The sequence below is a fragment of the Anabrus simplex genome, chromosome 12 (genome assembly GCF_040414725.1).
Source record: "Anabrus simplex isolate iqAnaSimp1 chromosome 12, ASM4041472v1, whole genome shotgun sequence".
NCBI classification, from domain to species: domain Eukaryota; kingdom Metazoa; phylum Arthropoda; class Insecta; order Orthoptera; family Tettigoniidae; genus Anabrus; species Anabrus simplex.
Window position 1 is genome coordinate 73,626,922 of NC_090276.1, and position 16,746 is coordinate 73,643,667.

At 41.7% G+C, this 16,746-nt stretch overlaps 1 protein-coding gene across 1 annotated transcript in view; it reads right to left on the reverse strand.

Moving 5' to 3' along the window:
• Positions 1-16,746, reverse strand: part of Invadolysin (leishmanolysin-like peptidase, invadolysin) — a 550,229-nt gene that overhangs the window by 80,630 nt on the left and 452,853 nt on the right. Inside the window, exon 5 of the mRNA XM_068229813.1 lies at positions 11,147-11,264. Within this exon, the coding sequence (XP_068085914.1) occupies positions 11,147-11,264 (118 nt within the window). The remainder of the gene's footprint in view (positions 1-11,146; positions 11,265-16,746) is intronic.

Below are 16,746 nucleotides of genomic sequence, written 5' to 3' on the forward strand. Positions count from 1 at the left end.
CCAGCCAACACCAGAGTGTTACGATACTTTTGTTGATGCCGTAAAGAAATGCTCCAGAAAGTCCATACCTAGAGGCTGTCGGACGTGGTATGTCCCTGGCCTTACCTCAGACCTTGTTGCCCAGCTTACGGAATATGCAACTTTGTTTGAAGAAAATCCCCTAGGAGAAAAGACAGTGGAAGTTGAGAACAATCTCATGTCATCATTGACAACATCAAAACGGAATCAGTGGATGAAAACTATTGAAAGTATAGATCTTACGAGAGATAGCCATAAAGCCTGGAGATTATTGAAACACCTTAACAATGATCCAACGAAGACTACCCAACATTTCAATGTCACTGCAAATCAGATAGCACACCAACTGCTCTTAAATGGGAAAGCAACCAATAAAATCCGAAGGCCAAAAGTACAGAGGAAGATTCAAGAAGAAAGAAGTGACCTCACTGTCCCCTTCACCATGTTGGAGTTGGAAAAAGTCATCAAAGAATGTAAAAATGGAAAATCAGCGGGTCTAGATGACATTCGAGTAGAACAGATAAAGAAATTTGGGCCTAAAACCAAAGAATGGGTTCTGCAACTCTTCAATAGATGTGTGAGCAGAGGTCAGATACCAAAGACATGGTGAAAAAGTAGAGTAATTGCTTTGCTCAAACCTGGCAAGGAAGGAAATCATCCTAAAGACTTCAGACCTGTTACCCTTTTGTGTCATCTATATAAATTACTGGAAAGGATGATCCTAAATCGCATTCAACCCATGATTGACCCTCTCCTCATACCACAACAAGCTGGATTTCGTCCGGGTAAGAGCTGCACTGAACAACTACTGAATCTTACACAATTCGTTGAGGATGGCTTTGAAAGACACAAGGTGACAGGTGTAGTCTTTGTAGATTTGACTGCAGCATATGACACCGTCAACCATCAACTTCTGTTAGTTAAAGTCTACAATCTGACCAAGGATATTAAGATAACCAGATTTATCGCAACCCTTCTTCAGAACCGTAGGTTTTTTGTGGACTTCCAAGGACAGTGCAGTCGGTGGAGGACTCAAAGAAACGGTTTACCTCAAGGAAGTGTGCTGGCACCAATCCTCTTTAATATATACACGAATGACCAGCCGGTAGCTCCAAATAGCAGAAGTTTCTTGTATGCTGATGATCTTGCTCTGGCAACACAATGTACAGACTTTGAGACAGTGGAAAGGAATCTAACAATCGCCCTCGAAAGTTTGTCATCCTATTACAAGGCAAACCAGTTAAGGCCTAACCCTATGAAAACACAAGTTTGTGCCTTTCATCTGAAAAATAGGGAAGCTCATCGTAAGCTGCATATAGTGTGGTCAGGTGTTGAGTTACAATACTGTGAAACTCCAAAATACCTAGGAGTTACACTTGATAGAGCTCTTACATTCAAGAAACACTGCATGAACACTAAACTTAAAGTTTCCACCAGGAATCATCTTCTACGTAAATTATCTGGATCAGAATGGGGCAGTCAACCAAAAACTATTCGTGCTTCCGCCATAGCACTATGTTATTCTGCAGCGGCATATGCCTGCCCTGTTTGGTACAATTCATCTCATGCCAGACAGGTAGACATATCACTTAATGAGACCTGTAGACTTGTCACAGGTTGTCTAAAGTCTACTCCAACTGAAAAACTCTATCATCTTGCAGGGATAGCACCACCCGGTGTGCGAAGAGAAGTAGCTGCAAATAAGGAAAGGACAAAGGTTAAGCACGAAAGTACTCATCTACTGCAGGGGCATGAGCTTCCAGTACAGAGACTGAAATCTAGGAAGAGCTTCCTACGAACATCTCAGGAACTTATAGTACCAGCTGAGAAGGCAAGGATACAGCTATGGAAGACGAAGATCCCCCAAGGCTCTGAGCAAAAGGCGGTTGAGGAACGTTTGCCACCCGGTTGCAATGAGAGCTGGACAATCTGGAAATCTCTCAATAGGTTGAGATCAGGAGTGGGAAGGTCCAAAGTTAATTTGGCAAGATGGGGCTTCATCAATGGCGACAACACCAAGTGTGACTGCGGAGAAGATCAAACCATCCAGCATATGCTTCAGTGTCCGCTGTGTCCATCTTTGTGCACGCAAGATGACCTGCATCGAGCTACGAAGAGAGGACTCGAAGTAGCGTTGTATTGGTCCAAGATTATTTAAATGTTACTTGAAATTGTTGTAACTGTTTTCTTTTTTTTATGTATCTGACACGAGAATAATAATAATAATAATAATAATAATCAAGATCATGACCGTTTGGGAAAGAAACATATCTGAGGAGGAGGTGACAATTTCTCATCAGATTCATCACTACGACTTTGACATTTTCTTGTAGATCCATAACGTGCTATATACCCCCATATTTATATTCTCCATCTTTTCTCACAAAAATCCTCTCTGACATCACTATTTATGAGGAAATACTCGATGTCTTCGTCATGAATGTATACTGTACTTCAAGACGCCATGATCACTACACGATACCGGAAAAGATGTTTCCCTCCAACGAAGCCGAAATAACGCGAAATAACAATAGGTCGATTTCAAAGTATGCAAAATGGAGCGGTATATTTGCCATACAGAACTTCTTTGAACATTTCCATGGAAAAATCAAAGTGTGACTCTGTACCCCGTAAAAATATGGTTTCGGTGAAGTAGATACTGCACCAAAACTTCTATGTCTGGTTTGGCGGCCGAGGCTTGGAGTTCAGAAACGTATATATACGGCTTAGGCCTCGCTCAGGGCTTCACCGACTCTTGATTTTTTGAGAAATTTGTGTGACGAAAGTGTAACCCGAGCAACCGTGTGATGTAAGGTATGGATGGATGGATCGTCAATGTTACTTAGAAACCGTGCAGGCTATGTCTTGTGGCTGGTGGTCATGTGAAATTAGCAGCCATTCATGAGTGGTCATGAACGGGAGACATATTTATGATCATTTGATTTTCGCAAACAGAAGAGTGTTTTTTTTAGAGGTGATTACATAAAATAGAGAAGGCGGAAAGCAATCATTGTCGCTATTTCCTCATATTCATTGAAAATAGTGGACATATTTCTTCTGTTTTAAGTGTGTGGAAGTTCATAAACCACTGGAAAACCAGTATTCGTGATGATCTTGGAGGTTCCGTCTCCCATTATGTCGCTACTCTGGCAAAGATCGCAAAGCACCTGATGACTGATGAATATTACGGTACTATAAGGACCTCCACAACCAGAAACATACCTTACAAACTACCTACCGTTTTGTGCTACACTGCATTGACCTGTCAAGTGACAGCAGTGGCATGCGTCCAGCCATAGGGCTGCTAGTCAACGAGTAAACAATGGGATTGAAGCAGCATAGAAACCATTAAGTTAATGGGTAGCAATCAGAACATGTTCTGGAAGCCACAAAGTTATTCAAATGGTTATTTTTATTAGATGTGTCACGGTCATCGTACAGCCTGACAACTTTTACCGTGCTCTTCAGACATACAGGCAGCTGAAAAGCTCGGGAAGCTTACTTTTAAATTGATACTATGATGACGCAAGTTACCTACTGTTTGTGTCCCCAGCTCTGTGAACCAGCGAAGTCCATGAAGGTCTACTATGTGGTCATAAGAGTCCGCACGTGTCTCTCGCTAACAACCGTCAAACTTCCGTTCAAGTTTCCAGGGCGGAACAGCTCGTAGTTCTGTTCTAAACAACTCTCTTCGTGCTGAAACATTATAATAATATCTCAGGTGACCACCATCCCGGAGATTGCTTGCATCCTACCAAAGATTATGTGGTTATAGGGAAACCGCAATAACAAATGGCGGCACCAAAATGAGGTGCACTAGGCTAGATGAGAAGTGAGGCGGTTTGCCATTGTTTTCCTCACTGGGGCAGAAAGTGCTATTGCGGCACGATTGACTATGAGCATCACTTTTCGTAATGATCAGACGCTTCGAATGTCATTACTCGGGGTCCGCCACATTGCTACCAATGGCGTTCGGTGAACATATTCATTACCTCAGCTGCAAAAACGTTTTTTAAATATAAACAATCGTATCGCCACTACACTCTTTAAAGTCAACATTGTAATTTTATAAGGCTGCGTTCTTTGTGGAAAGGTCTACCTGAGAAAGATCTTTCAAGAATATTTTCAACCACACGCTCGCACATACTTCTAAAGTGATATTCACGGTAGTGGCGACACCATCGTAACAATCTATAGCAAATTTTAAACAATGCACTTCCAGTTTCATCCGGTGACACCTCGTGATAGATAGTACAGTCATGGTTTTCACAAGAATACACTGAGACTATGTTTTTTTTTTTTTTACTTAAAAAGGCTAATCTAAACTAATCAGCAAAATTTAACTGGTATTTTACCGTCGCTGAAGCGTACTGAGTGTACGTGTATCAACGACAAACGAGGAAAAATATTTGTCACGACGTATAGCACACGTTATATTCATGAAGAATGCCAATCAATCAATCAATCAATCAATCAATCAATCAATACTGATCTGCATTTAGGGCAGTCGCCCAGGTGGCAGATTCCCTATCTGTTGCTTTCCTAGCCTTTTCCTAAATGATTTCAAAGAAATTGGAAATTTATAGAACATCTCCCTTGGTAAGTTATTCCAATCCCTAACTCCCCTTCCTATAAATGAATATTTGCCCCAGTTTGTCCTCTTGAATTCCAACTTTATCTTCATATTGTGATCTTTCCTACTTTTATAAACGCCACTCAAACTTATTCGTCTACTAATGTCATTCCACGCCATCTCTCCGCTGACAGCTCGGAACATACCACTTATAATACCAATATAAATGGTCCGTTATTGGACATTATAAATTTTCCAGCTAGCTCATTCTTGGTTGCCAGCGTTTCGCCCTCATGTGCTAGGGTGGGCTCATCAGTTGGTACCTAGCACACTTACCAATACGCTGGCTAGTGCATACCGTGGAGGCCACTACGTAGGCTAACTGGAGCCACCGGCAGTGCCAATGCACTAAGAGACTTTGTCTCATCACTAAAAATTGATGCCTGCTTGGCCATCAGATGATATAGATGTTGATTCCCATAGGGAATCTGAAATATTTGTCCTGAATGAGCAAATTTATAATACCAATATAAATGGTCCGTTATTGGACATTATAAATTTTCCAGCTAGCTCATTCTTGGTTGCCAGCGTTTCGCCCTCATGTGCTAGGGTGGGCTCATCAGTTGGTACCTAGCACACTTACCAATACGCTGGCTAGTGCATACCGTGGAGGCCACTACGTAGGCTAACTGGAGCCACCGGCAGTGCCAATGCACAATGCACAGGACAAATATTTCAGATTCCCTATGGGAATCAACATCTATATCATCTGATGGCCAAGCAGGCATCAATTTTTAGTGATGAGACAAAGTCTCTTAGTGCATTGGCACTGCCGGTGGCTCCAGTTAGCCTACGTAGTGGCCTCCACGGTATGCACTAGCCAGCGTATTGGTAAGTGTGCTAGGTACCAAATGATGAGCCCACCCTAGCACATGAGGGCGAAACGCTGGCAACCAAGAATGAGCTAGCTGGAAAATTTATAATGTCCAATAACGGACCATTTATATTGGTATTATAAATTTGCTCATTCAGGACAAATATTTCAGATTCCCTATGGGAATCAACATCTATATCATCTGATGGCCAAGCAGGCATCAATTTTTAGTGATGAGACAAAGTCTCTTAGTGCATTGGCACTGCCGGTGGCTCCAGTTAGCCTACGTAGTGGCCTCCACGGTATGCACTAGCCAGCGTATTGGTAAGTGTGCTAGGTACCAACTGATGAGCCCACCCTAGCACATGAGGGCGAAACGCTGGCAACCAAGAATGAGCTAGCTGGAAAATTTATAATGTCCAATAACGGACCATTTATATTGGTATTATAAATTTGCTCATTCAGGACAAATATTTCAGATTCCCTATGGGAATCAACATCTATATCATCTGATGGCCAAGCAGGCATCAATTTTTAGTGATGAGACAAAGTCTCTTAGTGCATTGGCACTGCCGGTGGCTCCAGTTAGCCTACGTAGTGGCCTCCACGGTATGCACTAGCCAGCGTATTGGTAAGTGTGCTAGGTACCAACTGATGAGCCCACCCTAGCACATGAGGGCGAAACGCTGGCAACCAAGAATGAGCTAGCTGGAAAATTTATAATGTCCAATAACGGACCATTTATATTGGTATTATAAATTTGCTCATTCAGGACAAATATTTCAGATTCCCTATGGGAATCAACATCTATATCATTATCAACATACCACTTAGTCGAGCAGCTCTTCTTCTTTCTCTCAATTCTTCCCAACCTAAACTTAGCAACATTTTTGTAACGCTACTCTTTTGTCGGAAATCACCCAGAACAAATCGAGCAGCTTTTCTTTGGATTTTTTCCAGTTCTTGAATCAGGTAATCCTGGTGAGGGTCCCATACACTGGAACCATACTCTAGTTGGGGTCTTACCAGAGACTTATATGCACTCTCCTTTACATCCTTACTACAACCCCTAAACACCCTCATAACCATGTGCAGAGATCTGTACCCTTTATTTACAATCCCATTTATGTGATTACCCCAATGAAGATCTTTCCTTATATTAACACCTAGATACTTACAATGATCCCCAAAAGGAACTTTCACCCCATCAACGCAGTAATTAAAACTGAGAGGACTTTTCCTATTTGTGAAACTCACAACCTGACTTTTAACCCCGTTTATCAACATACCATTGCCTGCTGTCCATCTCACAACATTATCGAGGTCACATTGCAGTTGCTCACAATCTTGTAACTTATTTATCACTCTATAGAGAATAACATCATCCGCAAAAAGCCTTACCTCCGATTCCACTCCTTTACTCATATCGTTTATATATATAAGAAAACATAAAGGTCCAATAATACTGCCTTGAAGAATTCCCCTCTTAATTATTACAGGGTCAGATAAAGCTTCGCCTACTCTAATTCTCTGAGATCTATTTTCTAGAAATATAACAACCCATTCGGTCACTCTTTTGTCTAGTCCAATTGAACTCATTTTTGCCAGTACTCTCCCATGATCCACCCTATCAAATGCTTTAGACAGGTCAATTGCGACACAGTCCATTTGACCTTCTGAATCCAAGATATCTGCTATATCTTGCTGGAATCCTACAAGTTGAGCTTCAGTGAAATAACCTTTCCTAAAATCGAACTGCCTTCTATTGAACCAGTTATTAATTTCACAAACATGTCTAATATAATCAGAAAGAATGCCTTCCCAAAGCTTCCATGCAATGCATGTCAAACTTACTGGCCTGTAATTTTCAGCTTTATGTCTATCACCCTTTCCTTTATACACAGGGGCTACTACAGAACTCGCGAAACCTTCACCTATAATCCAATAGGAACACTACAAAAATTCACTGTCACAGACAACCAAATACAAAATTCTTTTTACTTCGCGCGTAACTCGTGTGTTCATGTTGGGCAACCTAAATATTTTTCTGCGGCAATCTGAACACATGCTCTACACATGCCATCAATGAATGAATTGCTCGGAAAAACTGTCTACATGCCGAAACCCAAGACTAAAGTATATTCTTCTGTATTACAAATGATTTGGTATACTGGCTCTATTTTTATTAGCTATTATTTTTTGCTATTGGCTTTAAGTCGCACTGACACAGATAGGTCTTATGGCGACGATGGGACAGGAAAGGCCTACGAGTTAGAAGGAAGCAGCCATGGCCTTAATTAAGGTACAGTCCCAGCATTTGCCTGGTGTGAAAATGGGAAACCACGGAAAACCACCTTCTGGGCTGCCGACAGTGGCATTCGAACCCACTATCTTCTGGATGCAAGCTCACAGCCGCACGCCCCTAACCGCATGGCCAACTCGCCCGGTATTTTTATTAGCAAGACGATGTGCAAGTGGCTATATTGTTAAGATATTGATATTTTTCTTGCAGTCTCTAGTACGTGGCCCTTAAGACTTCAAGTGTCAAGTATTAAAACTAACATTACCTTACCTAAGCTAGCTGGCCTTTCGCCGTAAATTGCTGTCGGGGGAGGGCCTATAGCTCCGCCCCGCTGCCAGGGGTTAGTATCGTTCTTCCGGTATCTTCTCAGACATCAATACCGGTGCTGCCATAACACAGGGGCTATGTCGTCAAATGTGGTGAACTATTCAAGACTAATTCCGTCGTATACCACATTACATAAATTTTTTAAAAATCTTTGATCCTACCGCAAATTTTGGATAAGATAGTCCGGATCCATGGCTAAATGGTTAGCGTGCTGGCCTTCGGTCACAGGGTCCCGGGTTCGATTCCCGGCAGGGTCGGGAATTTTAACCATCATTGGTTAATTTCGCTGGCAGGGGGTTGAGTGTATGTATTGTCTTAATCGTCATCGCGACGCGCAGGTCGCCTACGGGAGTCAAATCGAAAGACCTGCACCTGGTGAGCCGAACATGTCCTCGGACACTCCCGGCACTAAAAGCCATACGTCATTTCATTGAATAAGATAGCTGGGGTAGGCTTACCTAAGTCTAATATTTGTGTGCATTGCCATACTGAAGAAAAAAAAAACGTCAATGAAGCTATACAAGACTGTTCTTGTCATGTGAAATATGAGCGCTTTTAATGTTTTTTGTAAATCATTCGTGTACCAATTACTTAATTTCACTCGTAATTAGTAAGCGTGTGCACCTTTGAGTCTTTCCGGAGGCCCTATCTGGATAAAAGCGACATGCGGCAAAGCCTACTAGATACTAGAAGGCCTGGACAGAAAGCCAATTTCTTGCATTAAAAGCGGGATAATAGTTTTTCTCTTTTCCAGCGCTAGGTTCGCGTTTATGTTCTGTTGTTTGGCGTGAATTCTATGATGACGTGTGTTACTGCAACATGTTTTATAAGAAGAAATAATATATTAAACTTTATTTTATAAGGTAAGGCTTTATCTAACATGAAAAATGAAGAGTTTTGTCGTTTTTAATTTATTTGGTCTCACGATTTGCAATATGTTATATGGATGGTTGCTGAGATGCATTTACAGTAACATTTGTTTAGTTATGTGCTTCCAAATTACCGTCAAGGTGGTGGTGATTATTGTTTTAAGAGGAAGTACAACTAGGCAACCATTCCCTATATAACACTAACCAGAGAGAAAAACTGGAAGGGGTCCGACACTTCGAAAAATGAAAGTATCGGCCAAAGGAAGACAAGGGCCACGAAGGGCGTGAAAATAAAAGACTCCCTAGCCCTCGGAAACCTAATAGCTTAGGGGTCGGCAAAGAACTAGAGTTGACCAAGGAAGGTCGGATAGGATAGATGAAAGTGAGGAGCCTGGCACAAGTAAGTGGAAGAAATGCCAGGACTCAGCTAAGGGCCCCGTGGTTGCCAACCCACTCTCAAAATTTCAGAGTCCCTGGGGCCAATTACCGTCAAGTTTCTCCTTCCATTCTGTAGGTTAAGATGGTTTATTGCCGGGCTGAGTGACTCAGACGGTTGAGGCGCTGGCCTTCCGACCCCAACTTGACAGGTTCGATCCTGGCTCAATCCGGTAGTATTTGAAGGTGCTCAAATACGTCAGCCTCCTGCCGGTAGATCTACTGGCACGTAAAAGAACTCCTGCGGGACAAAATTCCGGTACCTCGGCGCCTCCGAAAACCGAAAATGTAATTAGTGGGACGTAAAGCCAATAACATTATTTATTATTAATACTATTAAGATGGTTAATTTTGCGTGCCTAACTGCACATCTGACACAGCGAAGAAATATACACAAATATAAATTTTCATCTTTTTCCTATAGATTCGAGTTTACGGGAGAAATGGAGGCTTGCTATTTCTGGACAGGGCAGCAGAAAAGTATCTCTTCCGGCTCCTAATGATAACTCCAGAATATGTAGCTTGCACTTTGTCGAATCAGATTACGGTGTAAGTAATGTGAGGGGAATTCTGCCTCCCCGACAAAGTGCCGATGCAAATTCTTCTTATTAAAAATGTATTAATATTTACAACGCGGGCGTTAGAATATCTCGGAAAATATAAACTTGTCCGAAAGCTGAAATTCCTTACCACTCCAAAGTTTAAAGAGACGTTTCAGTGCCGCGACTGTGATCAAGCACACATCACATGGGTTATACTTACAACATTTTTCAGGCCTGTTCTTGATAATAATGCAAAGAAAGTGACTAATGACTGTGATTTATTAAACAAATTCAAGAGCAAGCCTCTGAGCAGAAAAGTGTTGAAATTATAGAAATAGGGAAAAATCGGATCAGTCCTTCTATTTAGGCCTATTTCCCTATTCTTTACTCCTTTGTGATAAACAAGTACAAAATGAAAGAACTCTAGGAAGTGTAGTGTGTTCTAAGTTGTTATATATATTTATATCTCATTAACACCGGACATAATGATAATAATAATGTATTATTTCGCGTTATTGTATGAATCTTCAATATAAGGATATAGACAGAACATGAGAAGAACGGAACATAAACGCGATCCAAGCGGCCATTGCCTGAACTACTTCGTTCGCCCAGAAATAAGTCGGCTTGTCCAGGCCTTCTATTATAGCGTAGGCAACGCATGCGGACATTGTTATCAAGAACCATATAGCGCATGCGCGTACTCAACCCCATTTATGTTGTGTTTACTTAAACAGTCCCAGGGCAAATCATTTTCTATCAGAATAAAACTAATAATAGCATTGTTAGGTAAATATTTAAAAAACAATAGCATCCGAGTATAATCCGTTGGTAGTTTATACCTCGGATAAACAGGAATCAGATAATAAGCGAGTAGGAGAGTTATTTACGACATGGACATAATAACGTAGGCCTGTCATATTAGAATACGACATGGAAAGGTTATGAAGTGAAGAGTTTCACAATCCATCGAGTATCAGAATAGGCCTATGTTGCATTAGATCTGCGAGTCAGTTGTGTTATACGGACAACAATATGGCTGAATTTCTTTTCAATGATTATTTTCCTGGTTACGATATCATGGCTACGTAAAGTCAGTACGGTATCGTGACATTGGACTTTAAAACTTTTCATTTATGTGTTCGCGTCATAAAAACTGTACCTATCTACACTTTATGTTTTCATGACCACCTCCACAAGTCTCACCTCGAGATGGGCTTCGGGCACCTCCACCTCGCCACACATAGTTCGATCCTCGCACGAGTTCTTGCAGTAAGGGTAGGGGTCTCCTCTTCTGTAGAACACCTGGTTGTTCTCGCACTTCCTGCAACATAACGAGAGACACACACACATTAAAGTTATGGATCTTTAGGCGATCGTTCACTGCTCAAATGAAATAGGTCAGAGTTCTCGGCATGGAATACACTGAGGAGGTTTACCTCCTTGTTTACTCTTGAATGATTGAATTTCGACCTCTCATCGATATACAGAACCAATAGCAAAAATAATGTGACAATCACCACCACCATTAGTGTTAACAGAGGATGGTTGTCCAGTTGTACTTCCTCTTAAAACAATAATTAATACAACCATTATCTGGGAAGCGGTCAGTTGTGTAAAACCATTCGAACAAATCTGAAAAATTGTGCATTTGGACCCATAAACGCTCATTACACTGTTAGTCCTATTGAAAGAGATCATATGCATCTTGTTCCGAATGTTATCAGTTTTTATACAGTGCATCTAACAAAAAGGAAAATAACGCGGAGCGCAGAATGCATGCACGATTTAGATATAAATTCCCTATAAAAATGTGTATATGAGTTTTCTTCCCGTAACTATATAGGTTTCATAGGAATTTGCACTTTTACTAGTTTAATGAACGTTACTAGAACGTCGACAACTATGTAGTTCGCTGTCAATATCGTTGTGTGTATCCATTAATTGTGCAAGTCCAACAATTGCTAGATTGTTTTGCTCAGTTGGTAATTTTGAAAAGGAGCGCAAGGGCAATGAAGTCAGATGTGAACCAAGCCGAAGGAGGTAAGTGTCTTATCTGTCAGAATGCAAGTTCTGTTTCTTGGCAACGGTCTTCGACACGCGAGCTGACAGATTACTGTATTGCCATCAAAGCAGGAGGAACGGCTGATGACCACGCCTACAGATCACAACAGAGATCAGAATGTTAAAGGGTATCATTTGGCGAAAGACTACCAAATGAAGATATTCCACGGAGAGCTGGAGCGACTGTCATCACAGAAAATATGAACTGACGTGATATGGGCATGTTGTGACGAAGGAGGAAATAAAGGGTGTGAAGAGAGAACGCGATAAACCGGCGAGAGGAAAGAAGACCAGATGGAGGGACCTGATCGTCTGTCCTACGGCAAAAATGACTTCGAGAAGAGGGTGCGAAAGAGAGGAAGGAAAATTTTAAAAAAATACTGGAGGAAACCCATTTTGCAGCTGACCCCACAACTGGGATAAAATACAGATAAGTAGTTCTCCTCTCTCAGAAAAAATGCACAATACTGACTTATTTTCTTTTCACCACAGTTCATACAGACAAAGGTAAATGAACTCCTCCCGTGGATTAAAGGTAGAACACCTATCCTCCGATCCCAAGATCCTGGATTCAACCCTGGTGGTGACAGTAGAAGTAGGGGGTTTGTGGAGTGTAGCGCATGGGGCGGGGAGGGCGGGATGTATAAATCAAAACAAAGTTTTCTGATGCTCTGTGAGCGAATTTCGACAGAGAGGTGAAGGTTGACAATTTACCAACTTAAGTGCGGTAATAATAGTTCTTTGAGATTTTGATTAAATATTAGTCTATATAACAAAACTTTCAGCAAAGGAACAATGTCACATAATGTATTACAATTAAATAGAAGTACGGCGTGATCATGTAGTACTTGACTACACAGTAGCGTAGCCGGGATGGCCCGATGATAGAACACGATGAAGGTGCTTGTGCGTGTGGTCAACAGCTAATGGTGTGTTCAGTTTACAATCTAATATCCAACTTTTGAGGCTTCTTAGAACAGATTGTTTATTGCCCTGCTGAAGAGACTGCCAGACTGACGAATGTGCGCGGCAAATGCCAGATTTTCAAACTAAAAGTACGGGACATTTTGGAAAAGATGACCAAAATAGTCCCATTGTGACATTATCGACATGTTTCACCTTTAGGAGGCCGTTATATACAGCTGTACATAAAAGAATTTAAAACAAATGTCATAGCACTAGGGCTATTGCTTGCTTTGTATTCCCCGAGAAACATTGGCTACAACTCGGTATCTATACCAGCTGCCAGTTTCTTTACGCCTTTTCCCCATTCAATAAGGCGCATTCGATACCTTATAAAATTTAAAAGCAGTCAATAATGAGTGTTTCCCCAAACGTTAACATATGGAAAAACCTTTTACAAACAGGTTGAAAATTAACAATTCGTCATTGTACAGACTACTAAAAAATATTTAATTAAAAGAACTTCCACAGCTCTATTCATATTTGCCATTTGCTTTGCTTTGGGAGCTTCAAGCTTGCTGACATGAAAAAGAGAGAAATCAAACATAATAACTGGAAATATGGATCATTGATCATACGGAAATGTTAGCCTAAATAAATATATATATAACGTTATGAAACAAGAGGGAAAACATTATCAAACACATGAGATGGTTAAAATACGGGAGACCTGGCAACCCTAGGTGAATCATACCTCAGTGTCCATGTCCTTGGCAAAAAAATAAAATTGCCCATGCTACCTCTCCTCAGCTGTGAGCTTGAATTCGGGAGATATTGGTTTCGAACCCCACTGTCGACAGCCCTCAATATGGTTTCCGTGGTTTTCCATTTTCACTTTACCTTACTACTTTCCCACTCCTAGCCCTTACCTATTTCATCGTCGCCGTAAGACCTATGTGTGCCGGTGCGACGTAAAGCAAAAAAAAAAAAAACCACATGGCATGTCGAGTGAACATTTTTCCGCCTTTCAAAAATCATACGGAGTGAGTGCATATGACGCTGTTGATGGTGATTCGTCTGTCGGATGGAGACGTAAATCCTTGAGCAGACCTCTGGGTGTTATTCGACAGGAGTAGGCTACGTACCGACACAGGGTGTCACCCTCTCCCTACATCATCATCATCCCACATCCAGACGCGCAAGTCGCCCATGGGAGTCAAATAGAAAGACCTGCACCATATGAGCCGAACGTGTCCTAAAAGCCGTACGATGTTCTGTTTCTCCACGGGGTCGGTTAGAAGAGAGATGAGCGAGATTTTCCGACCTGACGTCAACCTCATCACAGAAGTTAATGAGATGAAATGATTCCTGATAATAGAAAGGGATAGGATGGAACCCGGTGCTGGCACGTAGCTTACTCCTACGGAGTCCGACGGACGAATCACCATCAACAGCATCATATGAGCACTGCGAAGAGGTTTGGAATTAAATGCAGGCGCAATCTAGTGATTCGAAATTGAATACCACCACCTATTCTAACGGCCAACACTGTGATAAGTCGGAGAATGTTCCACCAACGGGACTCGAACCACGGTGTCAGATTTCGACGTAATTGTCGCTTTTACGAAATTAGTTCTTTTTTATTTATATTTATTTCGCAAGCGTACGAATAACATCGTCGATTATATATCGGTTATATATTTTTCATACTTGATAGGCTGGTACTTCAGTTTAGAAGGCCTAGTGTCTGATCCCTTCCATTTTCTCCGTCTGAACTAGTGTTAGTACTGCCTCCACCACGCACGCTCCATGACACTGCCCTTGAGGTGGTAGAGGTGGAATGCCGGGGAAAAACCAACCCTGGAGAGCACACCGATTAAATAATAATAATAATAATAATAATAATAATAATAATAATAATAATAATAAAATAAAATGTTTACAGGTCTCATGACAGTAATAATATTATGTGTATATAGTCGCGAAGAATTAATAAGGGAAGACTTATACATAGCCTGCCCTCTTGTAGCGCTACTATGAACTACGAAGCCGGTTGTACGTGAGTACCAGTTCTTCGCCTGTGAAATGCATAGCCTGCCCCCTAGTAGCGCTAATATGAAGTAACGCCGGGTGAAAGTAAGTACTAGCACTTCGCCTGACTCATCGCCTAGCTGCTTTGGCCGAGTGGTTTAGGTGTTGGTTATATGACTGGGAGGCGAGAACTCCTGAAGGTTCGAGTCTCCAGATTTCCGTGTCGGATATAACGGCCATGTATCCTTCATGGAAATCGCCGTTGTATAACCTTCTTTCATTGGCCTGTGTGAATGTGTGTGTGAAAAAACCTCTGGGGGTGGACCCGGGTCCCTCCCCCCCCCCCCCCCTCCTCTTACCCTGGGTTCACCCTCAGAGGTTTCTCTCTTCAAACGGGAGTTTTGCAAAAATTGTCTTGAAGTTGATAAGGCAATGGTTTTTTTTAAAAGTCAAATTCAAAGTTAGCTCCTAAACCCGCTATAAATATAGTAAGGCCGGCTAAACCGAATTAATAAATAAATCCCTGCCGTAACCAACGTTGATGAATGTACTAAAGCTGATACAGGTGTTGGATATAGCTGCCGGCAATCAGGAAGAAAAAGGAATTTGAGCTCTCTTAGTTAGTTCAGTATTAGCAGTGTCCATATTGATCGAAATGACAAAGAACGTTCACTCGAATCAGGTAACATTTTTGTTTATTTTTTACTATATTTTCATTTTCTTTCATATTTTCTCGTGTTTTCTATTTCATTCGTTTACATTGGCAGTAATAAATAAGAGTAATAAATAATAAATTCTGCAGTTTGCACGGCCAATTGTGGAGTTAGTCAGGATATATAGTCAGGAAAGTAATAAAATATCTTATTGATTAACATTAAGAAGGGAGGGAAATGCTGAATTTAGCACACAAACGACAGATGGAACATTTAAGGGATGATTACTGGGTAGTGAAAAGGATGGTCGACAGAATAGGAATGGGAAACTACCGCCTCTGTGGTGTTGTGGTTAGTGAGATTAGTTGCCACCCCAGGAGGCCCGGATTCGATTCCCGGCTCTGCCACGAAATTTGAATAGTGGTACGAGGGCTGGAACGGGGTTCGAGAGTTCAAGTGAGTAGAGCCATCCTGGAAAATGTTTTCCATGGTTTCCCACTTCTCCTGCGTTCACCCTCAGAGGTTTCTCACTTCTCCTCCAGGCAAATGCCGAGATGGTACCTAATATAAGACCACGGCCGCTTCCTTCCCTCTTCCTTGTCTGTCCCTTCCAAACTTCCCATCCCCCAGCCAGGCCCCTGTTCAGCATAGCAGGTGAGGCCGCCTGGGCGAGGTACTGGTCATCCGACCCAGAGTCTGAAGCTCCAGGACACTGCCCGTGAGGCGGTAGAGGTGGGATCCCTCGCTGAGACCGAGGGAAAAACCAACACTGGAGTGTAAGCAGATTAAGAAGGAGTAATAGTCAAGTAACTATAAGAGAAAACTGTAATGATCAGGCGATCGGAAGTAGGGGATGGCAGTGCTCTATTCTATTCAATATTTATATTTTAACATTCAGACAAAAGCCCCCTATTGTTGACAATCATTAGAGACTAATTTGTTAAAGCCTATTTTTCTGCAACGATCAGTCACAGATTATGGTAGACTAACTGTCGAAATTGACAAGCAGGTAGCCTAAATGACTTCAAAAAAAATTCTGCTCTCTCTCTCTCTCCATTATAGACTGTTTCAACGTTCGGTTTGCAAGCCTCTCTGAATTTACTAATCGCCGCCACAATCCTCTCTTTGTAACCTCGTTTAGTTCTATACCTCTTT